The sequence below is a fragment of the Fusarium redolens genome (genome assembly GCF_020744475.1).
Source record: "Fusarium redolens strain MPI-CAGE-AT-0023 chromosome Unknown BKA55scaffold_3, whole genome shotgun sequence".
Classification (NCBI taxonomy): Eukaryota; Fungi; Ascomycota; class Sordariomycetes; order Hypocreales; family Nectriaceae; genus Fusarium; species Fusarium redolens.
In genome coordinates, this window is record NW_025763666.1 from 1,680,999 (window position 1) to 1,701,901 (window position 20,903).

At 47.9% G+C, this 20,903-nt stretch overlaps 7 protein-coding genes across 7 annotated transcripts; 2 read left to right on the forward strand and 5 right to left on the reverse strand.

The window, feature by feature from the left end:
- Positions 1 to 111: 111 nt before the first annotated feature.
- Positions 112 to 789, reverse strand: BKA55DRAFT_685694 (uncharacterized protein; the record flags this gene model as incomplete). Its single annotated transcript, XM_046198830.1, has 2 exons — positions 112 to 636; positions 682 to 789. 2 exons carry the CDS (start codon positions 787 to 789, stop codon positions 112 to 114), a joined length of 633 nt encoding a protein of 210 aa, XP_046053955.1.
- Positions 790 to 1,669: 880 nt separating this feature from the next.
- Positions 1,670 to 2,413, reverse strand: BKA55DRAFT_685695 (uncharacterized protein; the record flags this gene model as incomplete). The annotated part of the gene is made up of 1 exon (XM_046198831.1): positions 1,670 to 2,413. The coding sequence occupies one exon, from the start codon at positions 2,411 to 2,413 to the stop codon at positions 1,670 to 1,672; it is 744 nt and encodes a 247-aa protein (XP_046053956.1).
- Positions 2,414 to 2,981: 568 nt separating this feature from the next.
- BKA55DRAFT_558210 (uncharacterized protein) lies at positions 2,982 to 3,870 on the forward strand. The gene is made up of 2 exons (XM_046191854.1): positions 2,982 to 3,126; positions 3,187 to 3,870. Exons 1-2 carry the CDS (start codon positions 3,108 to 3,110, stop codon positions 3,759 to 3,761), a joined length of 594 nt encoding a protein of 197 aa, XP_046053957.1. The 5' UTR covers positions 2,982 to 3,107; the 3' UTR covers positions 3,762 to 3,870.
- Positions 3,871 to 5,348: 1,478 nt separating this feature from the next.
- On the reverse strand, positions 5,349 to 6,078 carry BKA55DRAFT_558212 (uncharacterized protein). Its single transcript, XM_046191855.1, has one exon. The coding sequence runs from the start codon at positions 5,927 to 5,929 to the stop codon at positions 5,507 to 5,509; it is 423 nt and encodes a 140-aa protein (XP_046053958.1). The 5' UTR covers positions 5,930 to 6,078; the 3' UTR covers positions 5,349 to 5,506.
- A 5,464-nt stretch (positions 6,079 to 11,542) lies between these two features.
- On the forward strand, positions 11,543 to 14,477 carry BKA55DRAFT_241862 (kinase-like domain-containing protein). Its single transcript, XM_046185311.1, has 7 exons — positions 11,543 to 12,020; positions 12,314 to 12,436; positions 12,585 to 12,696; positions 12,750 to 12,954; positions 13,002 to 13,157; positions 13,209 to 13,660; positions 13,712 to 14,477. Exons 1-7 carry the CDS (start codon positions 11,978 to 11,980, stop codon positions 14,187 to 14,189), a joined length of 1,569 nt encoding a protein of 522 aa, XP_046053959.1. The 5' UTR covers positions 11,543 to 11,977; the 3' UTR covers positions 14,190 to 14,477.
- A 503-nt stretch (positions 14,478 to 14,980) lies between these two features.
- On the reverse strand, positions 14,981 to 16,486 carry BKA55DRAFT_558231 (uncharacterized protein). Its single transcript, XM_046191856.1, has one exon. The coding sequence runs from the start codon at positions 16,294 to 16,296 to the stop codon at positions 15,424 to 15,426; it is 873 nt and encodes a 290-aa protein (XP_046053960.1). The 5' UTR covers positions 16,297 to 16,486; the 3' UTR covers positions 14,981 to 15,423.
- Positions 16,487 to 17,341: 855 nt separating this feature from the next.
- On the reverse strand, positions 17,342 to 18,580 carry BKA55DRAFT_685700 (uncharacterized protein; the record flags this gene model as incomplete). The annotated part of the gene is made up of 1 exon (XM_046198832.1): positions 17,342 to 18,580. One exon carries the CDS (start codon positions 18,578 to 18,580, stop codon positions 17,342 to 17,344), a length of 1,239 nt encoding a protein of 412 aa, XP_046053961.1.
- Positions 18,581 to 20,903: the final 2,323 nt, after the last annotated feature.

Sequence of the window (20,903 nt, forward strand, 5' to 3'; positions counted from 1 at the left end):
TATGAAATGAAACAACCATGACTTTTGAAAAAATTCCCATCTCTTCTATGTTGCTATCTATCCATAACTCCCGGTCACTTTTTACCATATTCTATTCCTCTGAGATCTATCCTAGGCATCTCGAACTAACCACTGGACATCGAGTTTACCCTCAACATCTTTACCGCCAATGACACGTCCCTTGGCAGGAGCCCAGGCCTCTCGCGCAAGACTGTTCTTTGCAACCTCGCAGTCAAAGTTGATATCTTCAATCAGAGCCTCTAGACTCTTGTAGTCCTTCTCCTCACGGATGAATCCAAGGATGAGAAGACGCATGGGCACGTCATAGAAGTCTGCGGTGAACTTGTGCAGCAGATGGACCTCTGCGCTTCGAACTGTGTTCTTGTAGAAGGGGTTGTACCCAATGGACATCACCATGGGAAAGATGTGGAAGGGAGGGTTAGCAGGGGCTTCGGCAGCGAGGAGGGCATCCTCTGTGTCGGACTTGGGAGGTGCGTTGGATGAAGCCGAGGGGATGTCCGGGTGTGTTGTGGGCAGAGCGAGAGAGGCATAGCCGAAGTAGACTCCGGAAGGGATGTTGGCGATCCATGGTGTCAGAGCCTCGTCCACAGGCAGGTTGGCGGTTGGTATGCCGAGCTAAGAGGTGTGAGTAAAATAAGTGATGCGCGGGAGGAAACTTACCTCTTTGGAGCCGCGGCCGAAACCAGAGATCACTTTGCCTTCCATGTGAAGAGGATAAGGGGCCTCGGGACCGGAGTCTGGGCCGACGACTGAAGGACGAGAAGACATGATATGCAATCACAAACGATGATGTGCTCGATAGCGGGTATGTGTCAGTGGGCTATGAATTATATGAGTATCGTGTTTTTACAGAGTATTCTCATAGCTGAAACTTACCTGAGTGAATCTATTGAGTCGTGGTAACAAAAGATGAAGCTTACTGAACGAGTGAGTGAGTGAGAAGTTGATAGAAGCTGGTGGTGGTTATCTGAGTCGAGGAGTGGAGTTGATGATGAGATCCGACGAATGGCGGGGGCGGGGAGAAGCAATGCCGAAGTGCGATGGGTCGGAGCAAAGATCAAGACTTGCTTACTATCTTAGTAGAAGACCATTGATAACTATATATCAGCTTCCATGTGAACATATATTCATGCAGGGGGAAAATACTGCATTTCATGGCTTTGTGAAACGCAACACAAGGTGTGCAGAATCCTAGACAGGGTTGAGCTCTGCTGCCAAGAATTAGTGAGATAGGTACTGGGCAATTGATCGTTCGCGGCTAACATAACCAATGATTAAAATCATAAACTCATAAACTCACATATACAGGGCAGAAGGCAGATAAAAGGCTGGGAATACTACGCTCTTAATGGTAAATTGTTTCTCACTCATGATATACTCAAGTGAATCACTGCCAGCTGGAGTCTTGAATGTGTCCAGCCCACCTTATCTTGCACGATTCGTCTCCCAATAGCCATTTATTGTTGCAGAGGAGTGTATGCATCATGAATTTCAAATCACCCTATTTGTGTCAATGCTTTTTATTAACGAGTATTTAAGGAAGCGCGTTGTGGAATGGCTAGTTTATGTTGACAGTCTGCGAAAGCGTTGTGCAAAGGTAGAGTCATGTTGTACCACAGGATCAAGTCAAGTCACTCTCTCAAAGGCTTCACGCAGAAGTCTCAGTCTTCGTCTCCGTGGCAGCCTGGCTACCCGGCCACTCAGTCCTTCCCAATTTTATAATATCACTTCCTCCAAGAATCCAGTATTTGCTCGGTGCCTTTCCCTCACTCGCCAACTGCGCAGCCCTCACGGCCGCCTTTCCAATGACATCAGCATCCTGACCAAGAGTATCTCTGATACCAGCGCTGAGATGACCAAGACCGTTGACTGCCCCTTGAGCAATACCCTCCACTGTGCGGCTGGTCTCTCTGTGGCCAAGGATCATACCAGGCTTGAGAATCACGGCTTGCTCAAAGTCGAGTTCCTTGATGGCGTCTTCGACACCGTTCTTCATTTTTGCGTAAGGTGAAGATGAGGAGAGGAGAGATCGTGTTCCAGCACTGGAAATAAAAACGAATGTTGAGACGCCTGCAGCCTTCGATGCCTTTGCAAGTTCGATATTGAGGTCATGGTCGATCTTCCACTGATTGGCGATTCCACCTGCCTGGGCGCGAGTGGTACCCAGTGCGGAATAAACCACAGATGGCTTGGGTGTGAGCCCTGTGAGAAGCTCCGCCCATTTGGTGGTATCAGCGTCGACTATCGCATTGAGATGAGGTGATGTCGTCTTGGGAGCGCGTCGAGTGATGGTATGCACAGGGTTGTAGATTTCGGAGGCAAGCAGCGTTGAGAGAATGTTTGATCCGACCAGGCCGGTTGAGCCAATGATGGCAGCAGAGGGCGAAGACATGGCGATTGCGTTTAACAGGATAAATTAGCGGTTGTGGTAGGTGAAGGGTTTGTATAGGTGTCGAATCGTAAGAATAGCAGCAGATGAGGGTAGCAAGATGAGAACAATAGAGAAGTAAAAGATAAAAGAATCAGGTCAGACCCTAGTTGATCGATAGGCAGGCGAGATGGACGCATTTAATTGCGAAAAATCAACGTCAGATGGAAAGCTTGAGACTGAATGATGTGACGACATGGTCCAAGCGGGGACAGGGAATCAGCCACATTGAATTGAGTTGACATGTGATAAATATCATGATCAATTGAGTCAATTACGTACTTTATAGAAGTCCCAAATCTTTTCAATTTGACTTACTTTGACTGTTTCTTAACAAATTCTCAACTGCTTTCAGAAGCCAAGCTTCCAAGTGAAGCTGTAAGCACCTAATCGTACAAGCACCTCAGCCCTGCCCTGCCTGCAGCTTACACTAACTGCACAACTGTGGCGCCCCCTGCACTCTTCAAAGCAGGGGTCCAGTTCCCCACTCTTTTCTTACCCCACAACTCGAGAGCTCAACTTTGACTTGCGACATCATCTCTGCCTGCGTCTGACCGTTACACAACAACGTCTTGACGCCAGCGCGCCCTCTCTTTTCCCCCTCAATATTTACCCCAGCAGTGTACGAACAATCAAACACAGTTTTTGAGGATTCACAATGGCTACTCAGTACGAAGGTAACATGAAACAACCCCCCCTCAACCCCTCCATTCGATTTTATAGCTAAATTTCAAAAGTCGAACACAATGTCAAGTTTTCTGAAGGCCGCCGCTCGGGCCGTCGTGTAGACATGTCATCATTCTTCTCCCTCCTCGATCAGATCGCCGAACCTTCAGGCAACCAAACTCCTCATCACAACCCACACGCCACGCCTACTCCCGTCGACACGGCTGCTCTCTTCCGCCTCCTCCAGGAACAGCTACACCACCTGCACACAACCGCTCCTACAGACGATAACAGAGAATTTCTCGAGTCTTTGATTACCAACCTAGAAGATGATATCAATGATCCTCCCACTCGCTTGCATGGTGTTTCGCAAGAGTTTCTTGATTCACTCGACCGTGTCAGTCGCAAAACCCTCAAGCAAGATGACGACTGCGCCATCTGCAAGGTGCCCTATCTAGAAGACCAATATTGTCTTGTAGTTGAGCTCCCATGCGAAGGAGGTCATAGATTTGATCTCGAGTGCGTTGGACCCTGGTTGCGCAGCAAGGGAACTTGTCCCATGTGCCGTCAAGACATGGGGAAGAAGCAGGAGGTTCCTGTCGTGCAGGATGACGAAGAGGAAGACGGCGATATGATGTATGCCTAGGCATTGGCGCGTTAGTAATGATATGCATAGCCTGGCGTCGGGAGTTTGAGCCACTATGGGCTTGATGTTTTCACAACATGATGAATGTAAAATTGACCACAATCTTGGCTCTTGGCCAATTCTATTCTGCACTTCCTTCCGGTCTTGGAGAATTACACACCATCCAGCCATTTATCTACACCTGTTTGCTCTTCCTTGATTGATGTTAGAAAGATTTCTAACTCTCGGCACTTTTCTTCTATCTCCCACGCCATGTATTGGCCATGTAGCCAGTTCATGTGAAGGCCTGCCTTGAACAGTCTATCCTGCAGCCATCCCTGGCCAGACCCAAGTTCTCTCCACAGTACTTTGAGCCTCTTTTTCCAGAAATCCCATCTTTCTCCGGGCATTCCGCCCTGGATGAACTGCCCCTGTGCTAAATCCCCTGCCCGTATCTTTGTTTCGCCAATTACAATCTGAAGATATAGATGTCCGCCGGCTGTTATGATCCATTCACAGGCCCCAAGAATATAAGCATGAGACATCCGCGTCTCAAGTGGCAATGGATCTTCTAGCGCTCGTCTCATGACGATGAAGCCAGATGAGTCATCTCGCAGTATACCTCTGATAACGAGACGAGCATAAAACGACTGAAAAGACACCCACCCATCATACGTTCGACACAGGCGAGTGTCGTTGGGAGGAACTAAGCAACAGTCAGTTAGTGTCTTAAGAGGTTTAGACGAAGGGCAAGCCCAGGAACATACCAGTGGAGACTTCAAGAAAAAGCTCCCGCAGCTCTGGTAAGCCTTGCCAAATAGAAATCCCTTGGGGGACAGATGGTTCTGTGTGCTGTTGCCCGAGGGCATCTATCGTGCGTACAACGAGATCCATACGTTCATCTTCAACTGGAATCCGTCGAGGAACTTCTCGAAAAACTTTCCAGATTGCAGCAAGGAATATTTTAGAAGAAGAAGACGCACGAGACTGGGAGTTGAGGATTTGAGACGCATGTTTCTACCACAGCTCATCCAGTTCATCAGCGAGCTTCTCTGCCCTGGAGTCAGACTGTTGGCCCTCGGCAGATTGGTCTGATCCAGTTCCAGACCTATTTCTAGTAGAAGCTGGTCTCATTTGGTCAACAGCTTGATCTAGCCTACGGCCTTCAGCATTCAAGGCTCGATCGAATATGTCGACTATCTCGAAGTGCAACTGGTTCCGTTCGTCATCGGTTGCCAGATCTTCTAGGGAGATGCGACATTGTGACATTTCATGGGCTTCCTTGATGTTTGTTTGCTTGTTGAATGATGTTTCGATGACTGTTGATGAAAACTGAACTTAACTTGAGTGTTATCGAATGACTATCAAATTCAGAATAATAATGTGAGTTGCCCAAGATAGATGTCATTTTAGGCTTTATACTCAAAGCAAGCAAGGTGAGGCCCTGTCAGTTGGGAGCTTCCTTCGACATTTGTGCAGTTGCTGGTCTACCAGCAGTCGTTGTGGCTGTCCTTGATATCAATGGTCGGGAGTGCCTTAGCATTCAACCAGGTTCAATCAATCTCCAAGCACTCATTGAAATCAAAATTGCGCGTCTTGCGGGCGCTGCGATTGTAATTGTGTTTTTTATTATTATCTAGATATGCAATTAAGCCTCCAGAGCTCTTCTTCTGATGAACAAATAGGTAAATACTTATGAAGGCATAAGTAGAACACGAGATACAGGTCATAGGAATCGTTGACTTCTCGCTTCATGTTCCCATTCCTTACTTGGCCTTGGGCAGATCTCCCTTCTTTGGCGCACTTCCACTTCCGCTAGATCCTCCTTTTGAGATCTCTTCTCCAGCACCCTTGGTCTCAATCGTTTTCTCGTCACCCATGGGTGTGCTAAGCTCTTGGTTCGCACCACTCGCGTTCAGGGCGTCTTCTCCCTCTCGGCCCTTAGACTTGGTCCTCTCTCTGGTCTTATCGGCAGCTTCCTCAGGCCGTGTCGTGTTAGGGTCAAAGGCGATGTCGGCGTGCTCAGAGGCAACTTGCTCGTCCGTTCCTGATTTTGTGTTCTCATTCACAACTGGGCGTAGAGACTCGCGGTCCTGATCGTGCTTATACGGCATCTGCATACGTGTTGTCGTGTGGAAAGGGCGGATGGTGGTTGCAGTTGTACGCAGGACATTGCGGAAGAGAGACATGGCGAAAGATGAATGGATGAGACGTGAGTTTCTGGTAGAAATTGAACTTATGCAGGATGTTTTCGGTGATCTGGGTAATTGATTCAAGCAATTGGAATATGTATTTGGCAAGTTTTGAGCTTCCAACGTAGCTCAAGTTGGAGTGATGTTATTTGGACTACGTCATCGAGCATCATACTCTGAACGATCTCAGTCGTCATGATTTTGTAGGTAGACTAACCTACACCATATTGGCGATTATCAGTGTACCGAGGTAATGAAAGAACTGTGGATTTCCAATACTCGTGGTTGTAATTTGATACTTAATCACAAGCAAAGATTTGATGTAGCAATGGTGTTGCGAATTATTCAGTCATGACTATGACAGGGCTGGAGCACTCCCTCCGGGGTATCATGATAAGATATGATTTGTACAGGCAGCAGAGGGTGAGGTCGAGTTTGCTACACCCTATCATCTGAGATATCTGATCGGTAGTTAGATGGTCATGACTGCCGTCAAGGTATGATCCATAACGCAAGTATTAAAGTCATTTGACTGCCGAATTTCGCTTGCGCAGAGAACAACAACGAAATCAAGTTATCGACTGAAACGAGATCGCCGTCTAGGCCAGTCAAAGAAAAGCTGATCTGCTCTGGCCAAATAATACGAATATAACTCAGGAAGCATGGGCACAGGCAAGTTTCTACAGTATCGTTTCAGAGTTCCGGCCTACAGCATGGCATGTTCAAATATATACAAAATAAGAAAGATTTTGAGATGTCCACTGGATTTAGGCCTCCGCAACTTGCTCAATTAGACATACCAAGCTCCAAAGCTATTTAAATTGACAGCTGCGATTCAGTTGGGTCCTGGTTCTTCCGAATCTAGAACATAAACGTATGAGTATGATGAAAATAACCGCATCGTGGATTCGTACAGGAAGAAACTAGACAGACTAAACACCAAACGGTCATGAGAAACGCAGACATTAGCAGGCGGCGTTGCGCCTCAGCTGTTAGATCACCGGCAAATAGAATAAATGGCACCTGGATGGGGAAAACAGACTCATGTTAAATACCATTCAGCCGGAGAAAAGGCATCACATCGGAGAAGTGTTTATTTGTCTACACCAATATTCGATATAAAATGCTTCTTGGCCGGCCGCGGCATTGCCCGAGAGGCGTTTCCCAAGCCACTAACGTCTTGGAGCGTTGTTCTAGAACAATTTAATTTTGTTTTCATAGAAGCCAACACTACATGGAAGCCAATACTACACGTGGTTGATCAAACCAGGCCTGTTTGTTGAGGTGATGAGGATCAAGCCGCAATGTTAGTTAAAAGGAGGTAGTTCAAGTTGACGTTAAAGAAATGCCCGGGGATCAACCCTGCTGAGAGTTTGGTAGGAGCTGTCTATCGCCCTAAGCGAGTATCAGCTTCCGACGTGTTCATGCAGTGAATTAAATTGCTCCATCTCTAGGTTTGGACTTGATATGCAATAATGACAAAAACTTCGTTCAACCAACATGAAAAGACTTAGAAAACGGCTGCGGCGTTAAAGAATAGGAGGATCAGCAAACATGGGTCTCCATCTGGAACGGTATCAGGGACAGGGGGACCAGACGAACGTCTTTGGCAGCCTTGCGATTGTGATGATGTTCAGAGGCTGGAACACAGCATTCCATACCTAACTACGCAAGTACCGCCAAGGTTACAGGCTTTGAAACACGGTTGAGGCACCTCCATCTCTGTGTACCTCAGTACCTATCCGTCCGTTAGCTCCTAAGGGATCTTTTGAATGCTGATGCGGCTGCTGCAAAATGAAATTGGTTGGCTGGCCTGCATCAAAGAGGCGGCGCCGTTGGAAGCTGGAGCAGGGACCCGAGGTGGTGGTACAGGTACAACTGTTGGTGCTGCAGGTGTTTCTTTGCTTTTTCTTGGTGCAATTGGCAGCCGTTGTGTTGTGTCCACTGTCCAATGCAATCTAAACACCTTGGCAAGGGATCGGTGTAAGTGAGATATGTGCAATTTGCACCTACGTGCCATGATATTGCGATACTACAGAACCCATTATCTCTGACCTGTAAAAGCTTTCAGGCAGCTGTATTCAGCTCCGCTATATCAGGGTCTCTCTATGAGCAGTGAGCAGGTGAAATATACGTCAGTCCCAACATGGCAAACAAAGCCGGTCTATGTGCATTGGAACGCGGCAGGCCAAACTAGCCCTGGTTTGGCTGCTTGGTTATTAAGTCATGAGGGACGCCACATTGTCCCTTTACACGACAGGTCACCGCTGCCGACTACGGGCATCTCCGTCGCTTATCTGCACATGAACGGCGTTTGCAGAATCCAAATCCAACTCATAACCGAAGGGCTCATGCATATGTAGTAGTACTGGGCTGTCTTGTGTTATTAGCATGTGAGCCGAGAGAAGCCTTCCAGAACGATGCTAGGGTCACACAAACACAAATCAGGCCTGTTTGTGAAGCAAACATACAGTAGTCGTTCTTGTTCATGCAGGGGCCCGTCCTTCAGATGAGATCTGAGAACGCATCAAAGGCCCAACTGGCTGGATAGGTACAGCAGATGTGTTGTTGCTGGTTGGCTGGTTGGTCGGTAGCGATGTCGAACCACCCTGTCAACTCTGCGACCAACAAGAACTCCACGTCTCCGTCTCCATCAATCCCTAACAGAGGAAGTAGTTTGATCGTCGTGTGTCAGCTTCTCCCTAGTCGGTGCGTACCTGGCCGCCCGTCCGGCCTTTGTCGGGTTTTCTGCTGTAGGTCCCCCCATATTGATTTGCGCCACGAAGCATAAAGAGCTCAAACATTGGAGACGATCGCTAGCCGCAGAGTACTATGTATTGAGCCCAGGCAGAAAGGGGATGCTTCTCCGGTAAACCTAGGCATCCCGTAAATCCGAGGTTCAAATTTGAGCTGAGGCGGAGTAGATCTTTGCTCAGCTGGCCAATTGCGATTATTTCAAGGACCAATACCGTGTCGATGTGAGCTATGTTTGGAGTTTGGAGTTTTGTAATGGGAACATTGAATCCCAGAGTTTGAACGTGTGAATGCCATATCCGGATTTCTCAATAACAAACGTTATCGAACAAGATTAAAGATAAGTGGTCAATTGGCCAATAAGCGACAAAGGTCAAGTTGGTTGGTTGCTGTCCACTTGAAAGATAGCCAAGACAACATTAGCATGTATCGACCTGTAGATCTCGAGCATGGCTTCAGTGAGAATTAGGGGATTCTCACACTCCCGGCCGCTGATTCGCCTCGGCGATAAAGGTCACAAGTGGCCTGTATCATGAAGCACATGTCGAGAGGTACTTGAGATACCACTGTACGTATTTTCAATCTTGTGTCAACGGGGCACAAAATGGTCTGGTCTTAGTCGAGTTGTCAGGCTGATCAGTGGTTAGACTGGTTTCCGCCACGCGCCGCCTATCCACAAACACTACGCCTTCGGACACGCCGAACAAGAGGAGAGGTAATCAGTAATGTAATGTTATGGATGAACAGGCAAGGTAGTAAGCGGCAACCGTAGAGAGGGAAACATGCCGACTGTGGGTGGCTTCCTGAAACAATGAAGATAATATGAATATGAAACTACGTGTTTCTACTTGTCAATAGAAAATAAGGAGACTGATGTGGTGATGATCTTTGGCGGTATAGTGCACCTTTAGCATAGTTACATTGCAGGTCAACGCTGCTGCACCTAGGGACGCAGGACGTTTCTCTCACCCTCTTTTGAACGGCAGTGGAACCAGGGTAGGTCGTACCTACAGTCCCCTGTCTTGTTTGGCTCTTTTACAAGAGTCAGGACCCTTGTCATGGTCTGGGGCCAGATGAACGAACTCAACTCTGAGCCAGCTGAGCACGAAAATGGGAATAGCGAGAGAGACGAACTCACCCATGCAATGCAATGCAACGACGGCATCTTTGGTGATGTGAGATGGTGAAGACACATTTGGTAGAGAGAAGGCTGTCTTTACGAGAGTTGTGGAACATGTATTTCAACAGGCTAGATAGAGATGGACAACTTCAAACTCCATTTTCAAGTAGCTCGAACAGTCTAACTGAGTTCATTCATCGAGTTCTCTTCTGATGGATCGTAAAGAAGAGTCATATCATGGTTTATCTCTCTAGTTATTCTCAAATTCTCATGCTATTGAATCCTACGAGCCAAGCCAAATCATTCCATCCCATGCTAACAAACAACCAGGCGCTTTTTTCTGGCTGGACTGCCACCGGTCACCATCTTTGGCAGGTTAGTCCACACTTGGTTCTACATGTGCCGTAATGGTAATTGTTGGTTCTGGTACTTTGCAGTACCAGGACTCTGTTCCACTAGTCATAGCAAACATCGTCTGACAAGTTAGTTGTTGCTTTATACCTACTGACACTTGAAGACATCCACCAAGTCGAGTCAAGTCGAGTCGTCCGTCTTACACCAGACGCCAGGAATGCCTCTTCTGGAGGCAACACGACGCCATCCGTTGATAAGCTAGCATCTTGGCTTGAAAACCCCCTGTTTCCCCGTTGATATACTAGATATATGTCAAGAGTTAGGCAGAGCTAATGTCTGACAAGCGAGCAGAAAAACGAAAATCACTGCTCTTCTGGACGTGGCTTTCTGACCTCTTTCGTGCTGTTGCTCCGTCTCTTAGCTTTTTCATTACTCTGGACCCCTGCCAACGGATGCAGTTGTCCGTGCTCTCTTACATTGGATTGCAAGGGAACTAGAGATACATACAGACAACAGACCACTTGAGTTGCAAGAAAGACGGAATTAAATAGGCACAGACCATGAAATTACTTTGGGCCGTCGTACTGCACTCCCGTTTCTAAGGAGTTGAAGCATGTACAGGTACGGCTCATAAGGGACGGGACCCGACATGTACGCCCTCAAAGCTCAGAGTGGCATCATTAGTTGATTAGTTCTTTGTTCGACAGTGCGGCTCTCCTGTGATTGTCCTTCACTTTCTGTATCTGCAGCAGGAATCGTTATTGATTCGACAACTTGTAGATTAATGTGCAGCATCAGGTCAACACCCTTCAAACAGGGACCCCCCCTCTCCCTTTTGCACAGCTGCCCGCTACCGTTACCACTACCTATACTGAACTACGGCACCTTGATTAATAGGTACTGGCTCCTACCTGCCGAGACCTTCCATTTCCAATTGTTCCATTGACTCTTCTTCTTCCTCTCCCTGGAACATCCATCCATCCAACCAAACTCTCAAACTTACCTAGTCAAGGTCTTTACCGCTAGGTATCGCCATTATTGCCCATATTAGACCATTTCTCTTCCGCTATTACCGTACTGTTCTCCATCTTGGATCTTCACCAACAGTACATTTTTTTTTTCTTTTCTAGCAAGTCTAGTCTGCTAGGCAACTCAGCTAGAACTAGAGCACCTTGACATCCCACGTCTCGAAACGCCTCCACAAGCCCCCTCTTCACCGGGCTCCTCCTTTTCTCCCCCTCAAAAGACCATCCTCTCTCCCCTCTCTCTCCCCCGAGAAAGTCGGTCCAAAGTCGCACGCCGTCCCCTTGACCTCCCGCCGCCACCAACCTCCGAACGACGTCTCAACCCCCCCAAAAGGCCGAAGGCTGCACTACAAGAAAAATCCGATTCTCGCCTCCCGTGCTTTACGTCGCCCGCTAAGGTCCAGACCCTGCTCCGTCCCCGTCCCGATTCGATTCGACTTCACAAGCGCCCGGCCAGTCCAAACCCAGCCAAGCCAAGCCTCATCTTGCTTCGCTGACTTTTGAGCTGCATTTGCTTCTGCTACTGTACCCCTGCGACTTTGATCCTTTTGCCATCATCATCATCGTCGTCGTCGCCGTCAACATCATCGAAACCACTACCATCAATACAGCCTCTGTCTCAAATCGGATTTTCACTTCCACGATTTACACCGCAAGATACAGTGTCCTGCGAGATACTACCACGGCGCTCCGACTCCACCCCCGATCCATTCTTTAGGTTCAAGACTCAGCATGGGACTTTGCTATCTTTCACGATAATTCAACGTTGTCCACCATATCGATCCCCTCGCGATGGGCAATGGCCAAGGAAAGCCCGTCGACCTGAACGGCGAAGGTACGTAAAGGAGCTCAGCTCAGAAGCTTCTTTATATCAATTTCTGAAGTCGTTCGCCTTCCAAATCTATATCGCCATTGGTTTATCTGGGATTCCCGTCATCCTGCATGCCATTTGCTATCTTTTAGCCGCATATCACTTGGCGTCATCCTGTCTCCCACGTGTGTCATGCAACCTCTATCTGCGCGCTCTTGACGACCAATTTTTCTATCTTTTGCTTTCGCAGCCTCACAAGCTTCTGCCCCTTATCTTTATGACATTGTGGTTGGTGGGTTATGCTGACAGCTTTGTAGTGAACTTGAATCATTTCCGCCTCTTGCGAGTCGTCGGCCGAGGTGCCTTTGGCAAGGTCCGAATTGTTGAGCGAAAGGACACGAACCTGTCCTTCGCCCTCAAGTATATCCGAAAAGATGAAGGTAGGTTCACGATGCTCCCCGCCTGTCATACGCTTGGCTTTGGACCCGAAGTCTTGACTCGTGTCCCACTTCCATCGGTGGCAATTGTCAATTTGATGAACTTGGTATCATCTCTGTGGCACAATGCTAATCGTTCTGAACCTCGCAGTCGTACGATCCGAAAGCGTGCGAAACATCATCCGCGAACGCCGAATGCTGGAATATGTTAACCATCCTTTCATTTGCAACTTGAGATACAGTTTTCAGGATATTGAGTACATGTACGCCCTCTTGTAATCTACACCGCCTAGCGCTAGCTCACATTCGGTAACAGGTATCTGGTAGTTGATCTAATGACTGGCGGAGATTTGCGATTCCATATTTCGAGAAAGACCTTTACCGAAGAGGCTGTTCGATTCTGGATTGCCGAGCTTGGATGCGCTTTGCGATATGTGCACAGCCAAAATATCATCCATCGAGATATCAAGCCTGACAATGTTCTGCTCGATGCGGATGGCCATGTTCATTTGACTGATTTTGTACGCTCTTCACACCTTTTATATGCAGCTAAAACTAACGAAAATAGAATGTTGCTTCCGACGTCGTTCCAGGCAGGACACTTACTAGCAAGTCCGGCACATTGGCTTATCTTGCACCTGAAGTTTACGCTGGTAAAGGATACGATGTGCGGGCAGATTGGTGGTCCTTAGGTGTTCTGTTCTACGAATGTATTTACAACAAGGTAAGTTTTTTTAAACTGCACCAGTCATACATGTTTTCTCATTTGCTTTAGCGCCCATTCGAAGGTGGCTCAGAAGGATCTCTCAGTCAACAGATCCAGGCCGCTTCTCCCAAATACCCCGTTACGCAGCCGCCTGTGTCCCTCGCTTGCCTCTACGCAATCGGCTCCGCGCTCGACCCGAACCGCGATACTCGAATGGGATCAACATGGGAGAGCTTCACACAAAACGAATTCTTTAAGTGCTTTGATTTCGAACTACTCGAACTCAAGAGAATCGAACCCATTTTTGTTCCTTCATCCGAGAAGACGAATTTCGATGCCACATACGACCTCGAGGAGCTGCTATTAGAGGAGGCTCCACTCGAAGCCCGCGCGAGACGTCAGAAACCACGAGAGCGTCTAAAGGACGATGCAACTGAGAAAGAGATCAGGGAGGACGAGCTGTATCGCATGATTGAGACAGACTTCAAGCCATTCGACTATACAGTGGCTGCCTACAAGCGGTATGACGTCCTAGCTTGGCTGCCGTGACATCGATTTGCTAACTTGAACAGAATCACCGAAGGCACTGGTGCCAACCCAGAAGGACACCCCGATTCAGATAACGCTCCTCAAGCGATCACAACGGATGAAGCGACGCCTATGCCCGCAGTTAACGGAGGGTATCAGTCCTCACCCCTTAACCCAAGCACCAGCAATGAAAGCCGGCAGGGACGCCCTGTACGCCCTGCTCCGCCACCTCCACTGCAGAATGACTTCCGAGCTCGCCATGTTCCGATTGTTGCCGGCCAACGGATGACAAGTCCTACTGGAGGCGTACAAGTAACTCTTGATGGCAGCGGTAGTTGGTCTGAACTAGCTCGCCAGGATGCAACCTTGCCCACGGATGCTAACAATATTGGTGACGGCAAGAGTGAAGGCTCTGGCGGCATGTTCGGATTCCTCAAGGGCAAGAAGGGTCGTACAAATAGTCCCAAGCCAAAAGAAAGGGGTGTGTTGGGCAAGGAAGGCGCACGAGTTGTCATCGGATAGAGGAAGATGGAGGCTCACAGCAGGCCTTTTGCGTCCCAAAGTCGACAGACAAACAGCCAGTCGACGAATTGCACGCCAACGCCGAGATTTATCGGCTTCAATCATACGAAGAGTCTGCACCAACGAACTGATTATCCAACAATTCCTGCGGTACCAGCCTGCATTATCCGGCATACACTGGCACCGCGTTTCTTGGCCACTGTTCAACCGCCGCACTCGAGCATGCATTTCGACCAAGATACGGCAATAGTAGCAGCGCAAGGACGATGAGAAACGGCCTCTACTTCATTCATTAAGGCGTTCGGTCATGTATTACGGCTAAACGCCCTTCCTGCCTCTGGTTATAAGGGGCATCGCATGGGAGCAACGAACGCTAATGGGTAACGTGGTACAAACCAAGTCAATCACCAACACGAAAGGGAGCTTAGCGTTTGCAGGGGCACTTCATTCGTTCAAACCTGCAACAACTGGTAGGTGCTTCACCTGCCAGGGCGTTTTTCTCTTCGTGGGGGTGACATTGACGGGATATCATCATATCTTTACACACATTATTCATACCAACGACATTTTCACAAATGTCTAGTCGGAAGAGAAGGATCATATACAACTGGACTGGGTTTGGAGGCAATCAGGGGAGAAGGGGCACTAACAGGAGATGTCCGGTATTCATGGTTAACTTGTTTATTTTTGTGAGCATATTTGGAATAATACCCCCATTACAAATTATACTTCGGTATCGTCGTTTTGCTTATTCGTCTGATTCATGCAATTTCAAAGAAACGCCTCCAAACACTAAGAAATCCTTGCTCCTTGAGTATAAGGATTCGGGAATGCACCGGAATTAAATGATCTTCTCAGTTCATGACTCATGGCTTGAACTAGCTTAAATGTCTTCTTGAAGGCAGGAAAATGAAACCCGGTGCGACTATAGGGTACACTGAGAGGAATGAACACTGAGATGTATGAGACAGTATCACGGTGAGTGTAATGATAAGGAATGAGCAATCTGTTCCCTGACTGTTGAATGCGCAGTTAAAGCTTAGCAAGCTCGGTAAGACTTTATGATATATTATTCGAAGTAGCATAAGTTAAGTCTAACATCGTGCACCTCCCTTGCATCACAATCTGATCTCGGTGATAACTACCAAAACACTCGAATGATAATTCTCAACCACGCCTCGAAGTACCCTCTAACCATTTACTCCTGGCAATCAGAGACAGCAGAAGCCCATACTCACAGCAACGACCGAATATGTTGCTTAGTGGGTTGGTTGTCGTTCCTGTCTACCCAATATTCATTGTTTGTGTTGTGGTTTGAAGGAGTCGAGGAACTCGGTGACGAAGAGCCATCCACCAACACAGTTAGCGAATCTTGCCATATTAAGAATAATGGAGAATACTCACGGTGTAGGGTATCGAAAGCGGCTGATATATCATCTATCTGATCTTGAACCTGGTCCTGCTCCCGATGCTGCCTTTCTTCACGAAACCTCTTGAAATCCGGGCGGATAGTATTTTCATACCAGTCAGGGTCCGAAGAAAGCTTGTCCCAGTCGTAATGCTCAACAATTTCGTCTGCTTTGACTCTCCGCAGGCATAAGTGGTGAGCCTTAAGTTCCCAGTCTTGTATCCCATGTGGGATTTCAATGCCGTAATACTCATTTTCTTCGCCATAGGAAATGATAGGCCAGCCTGACTCGAGACGAACTGCAGGATCGACTACAGTAATGGTCTGATGTCTTCCTCCTGGGCGGGACTTCCTGAAGTTAGCCAAGTTCTCGAGTGCCTCTGGTGAGGAAGTGAAAGAGATATATGGCGTGGGCGTCCAGTTACGGTGTATAATGTGAGTCTGAAGGGACGACTGCCGGGCTTCGAAGGTTGTCAATGGCATATCGGATGCTCTGGTGGACATATCTCTAGATCCATCTGGTTGACTTCCTGAAAGGCCATCCCATGTCCTGAGAAGGGGTTTATCAACCGGATGTCCCCATACTGCTTGCGCAACAGGGGACCAGGAGCGTCCGGAGCTTTCAAGATTGTCAATAGAGTTCGTTTCAGTGGGGTCATCCAGACGCTTAGAAACGACAGGTGAGGTCTTGTATAGCATGTTTGTGGTTGTTGCGGATAGAAGTGGAACTTGCGTTTCTTGTTCGATAGATAATATGACGCTGAGTTGGTATATGGAGAAAGTGTATACAAGACCAATTTCTTGACATCTATTAATGTGCAGCTTTATGGTTGATTTAAATAACTGAGAGCAAAGTGAGGCCTCCTTGTGTTCAAGATGTGATCTTCCTTTTCAGTAGGCAGCGAGGCATTCGCAGGACCTGAGAACGTTCCAAGACCTCTTACAATAAGTTATCAGGCTCTCTAAAATGATGGTCGGCCTCCAGCATTGATATTCTATCCATTTGTTGGAACGTGTGTGGCTGAGCGGGCCATGAAAGCGACCGGGCGATGCGGAACCAACATACTAGGCGTTCATATGTGATATGGGTTGAACCATAATGGAAACTATCCTATATTAGTCTTCATAGAAAGTTCCAGATGATACCTTCATTTGCGTTTGTAGAAGCCGTTATGAGAATCATCTTCCAGGTTTCAGCTTATTGGTCCTTCACAAACAGTAGATATACACAGTGGTGATTCTGGTTGCCAGGCAAAGAACTCGAGGATATAAAAAACTATTGGCGATAGTAATAAGAGCGAAATACAACGAGAAATTGCTGGGCTCGGCCATCATATCCCAGCCTTGTTTCCAGCTTTCACCTAGGAACGTCTGATCCAAATATTGGGTTGACCGAAAACAACCTGTCTCGAGTGGGTATAACTGCAATAAATATCTGCCTTTTTTAACGTTTGAGAGATTGGCGAGAACTGATTGTGCAAATGTATAGACTGTGCCTTTAGTCATAGGGGCTTTACCGTGATACCGCAAAGCTCTGGTGAAGGTAGAGATCAAGGTAGATAAAGAGTAATAATGGGGGCGGTACGGAAGCTATTCTAATGATAAAACTTTATGGAGCAAAGAGGAAAGCTTGATATATTCAGTGGTATATAATGCTAGATCAATAAATGGTGCCTGGTATTGTCGGTATAAGCCCAAACGCCCAGTAATGCTATGGATCACACCCAGCCTCGACCTGCAAGGCTTATATTTTGTTATTGCCAAGAGAGAATAATCTCGCCCTCGAAGAGTCTCGTAAGACTGTTTCAGTTTTGGCCTTGACAGTATTTTTGGTTTCGTTCCTTGTCCCCGGTTCTGAAAGCACTCCCCCACCAGGCGATGTCGGACTCGGCAGCTGTCCATTGTTCTTGAACAGCGGTACAAAACATCGTGTACTAGGCACCCTCTTCTGTCCTTTGGCATTGTTAATGGCTACCGGAGGTGGCTTATTTGGGTTTGAGATTGGCGGTGATGAGCGAGGAAAGGACGCCTTTTCAGGGGGTGGGCTGGATGTGGTTGACTCCAGGGGATGCATCACATCGCGGAGAAGTTCCATGCCAAGAGAACTCATGGTACATATGGATGATGTACGATTCTGGGGGCCTCTGGATGGCTTGGACTCTCCAACAGCTGATGGCCTAGGGGTAGGTATAGGCGGCAGCGGACCTTGTGGAGGAGGATTATTTGGAGGGGGCAGCAATGGAGGGTTTCGCCGCAGAGGGCTTTGCTTCGGAGAGCTTTGTGACAAAGAGTATTGAAGAATAGGAGTCCTTGGCATAAAGTTCTCTGACAGAGGTGTGATTGGCAAGCGTGGCGAAGGAAGAGGCCTCTTTGCCAGAGCCGTTGTTGACATCGTCTTCTCAACCCCCAACATCTGGGCAGCCTTTGTCGGTATAGTAGGCGGCGGGATCGGTTGAGCTGAAGTCATACCCACTTGAGTGGTAGTTACAGCGTTTCCCAAAGTCCTCTGAGAGTATACAGAGTCTGCATCCGGGACCGATATTTGGTGGTTGAACGTCTGACGCCATGAAGCATGAGCCGAGCTGCTAGACGTTGTTCCTGGTGTTTCAGTATTTGGGCATGGCGGTGTCCCACCATTGATCTTTTTATTGCATTCCCGTTGACGAGCAACATATTTCTTAAGGATGAGAACGCCGAAAAACACCGTGATGCTGATGATAATTCCACCAGCAACAGTGCCTCCAACAATTGCACCTTCCTCGGTCCCACTCCTTGCATATTCTCTGGAATAATTGTCCTGGGAGGTCTCTTCGTTCCTTTTGCCTGGGTTTGTAAAGCTTCCAAGGATATGGGATACTGGTGACTCGGTGTCTTCCTTGCTCAACACCGGAGGTCCTGTTGCTCTTGGCAGTGCTTCCACATATCGGGTGGCGAAGACCACAAGCAGATATACTGGGAGTGGTATCCAAGAGTTCATATCCATGGTGCTTGTTCGTGTAGTCGTTATGCTTCGGGGCCATTCTGAACTCGTCGTGAACCATGGGGTTCATCGGTCTATAAACTCTCGGTAGAACGTCTCATGCTCGAGGATCTTCGTTTACAAGATTGAAAGCCATTGCAATAATAGCATCATCCTGGCTCAGTTGACAAAGAGTATCACCCATGATCGGGCTCGCCTCGAGAGACCATATCAAGGTGCGCTTTGTTATTTCATTGTACGGGGACTTTTCGCTCGCATCGTTTCGGGGAATCGTTCCGTTCCAATTGTTATTCGAAGAGGCCAAGTTTAGAACTTTGTTTCATGTCTCGATCCGTCTCTTTTAACAAAGAACACATGTCCTAAGCATGAGGAAAACAAAGAATGGCTACAGTCAAGGTCTTGTTTGCATTGACCTCTGAGCATTTTGTAAGACTGACGGGGTCTCGTGTCTCTTTCTTTGACCACAAAAATAGAAGTATGACAAGAGTCCCTTTAACAGTTTTTTTCTTTCTTTTTCAGCAAGTGACAAAGCAGCAGCATCGACGAATTTAAACTTGTGGTATCACAGATATGCAGGGCGATGGCGTTGAGATAAGGTTACAGAGCAACTGACTTCAACTGATATGCGGCCGTTTGTTCTGTAATGCGGATAGTCTGTTTCTTGGATCTCCGGACTGATAAACCCGTATACACAGCTCAACACAGGTCATGATTGGGGAACCTGGTTATCTAATCTTCAGCCTTGAGAACCTTTGAGAAGCGACGAGGGTCAACAGTCACGTAGGATTGCAGAGATGACTCGCATTGGTACGTGCTAGAGATAAGACATAAAAGTCTTGAGGACCCCAGATTTTGTGTACCCAACTTCTGAGCCTATATACCCAACCAAGCTCGGCTGGAGAAGCAGACCAGCCATAGAAGATACCTGCAGGCCCCGAGAAGTCTGGCAGTGGTGAAAGAGTCTTGAGCATGACATGGGCTTCAAGCAAGACCTCCAGACAGTAACCTCACCGGTGATACTCTTGCAGTTCGATGAGATGAGCGCATCATGGTCCAACTCGCCTGCGTTGGCAACCCCTCGACCCCTGCCTGATGATCGCAACCTTAACCGCCAAGGTCAGCCGAGCAGCATGCCTCTTGAGATAGGAGATAACATGGTCTCGTCCGGAGTGCTGCACTCGCATATGCTCCTTGCCCCTTGACCCCCCCAACTCGAACTGGGACCCCCACCTGTAGGCAAAGCAATATTCAAGTTGATTCCCAGGTCTATTCCCACCGGATGCAAGGAAGCCAGAAACCGGTCCCGAGGGCTCAAACAGTGAATCTGCACCGAGGCGGCACTCATCCTTCAAAATGGACTGTCTCTGTTGATAGGTGCCTCTCGGGGATTTGACCGAAGCTAGAGAACTGTCATGCCGGTAGCAAATGGCTCACGACAGGCTTGGTGGGCTACTTTCCTTGCTGGTTTCTGCCGCTCGAGTGCATCTCACATGTTGATTTGTGGGCTAGGAGGCTGTTGCGGGCGTTCGAGAATGGCGCTGAGAGATCTGATCGGTCAACCCACTCCTAATGTCTGGGGACACAAGCAGGCATGACATATTAATATCTGTCTCTATCTCTGGCCCACACCGCTATAGCGGGGCGACACTCCGGGCTGGCTCTCTCTTGTGCGAGATCCGCTTTAGAGCTTCTTCTCCAAATTGTCTGTTCTTGAACATGTTACAGATCGTATTACCCATCAAACGAGCCACTTGATTTGTTCTTCACAGCCACCGGGTTTCCCTTTGAAGGTCCTCCGGCCCTGTTATCCCTGATCACCAGTCCCCAGTCTGGCAGGCTGAGCGGCATGTGGGGAAAGGATATATGCATGGAGCTTTGTTCCCGCTGTTGTTGCTGATGAGAAGTGAAGTTGCATCAACACATGGTTTCTTTCATGCCAGGAAGCGGAGAACTGCACAGCATCTCGACGGTTATGAACCGTTCGAATCGATTCAGGCTCGACGGAAACCTATTCCCGCATGACTCCCCATACGTCCGTCATCTTTCTGGGGGACTTGAGGCAAATTGGGGTTAAGGTATTTAGTTATGACCATATGATTTAGGCGAACACTCTATAAATGATTGTTTTGTTGAAATTGCTTGCCGTTGATGAGCTCTATTCTTGTGCTAGTTAGGCGCTTGAACTTGTGAGATGATTGGTTGGTTGAATCAACTGAGACGAGTGTCGTCAAACTTCAAATCTTCTATAATATTAGGCTTTGAGGCCTTGGATCTTTGTTTTCCCGGGTGTCGATGATACCTATTAATCAGTGGATTTGATAGTGTT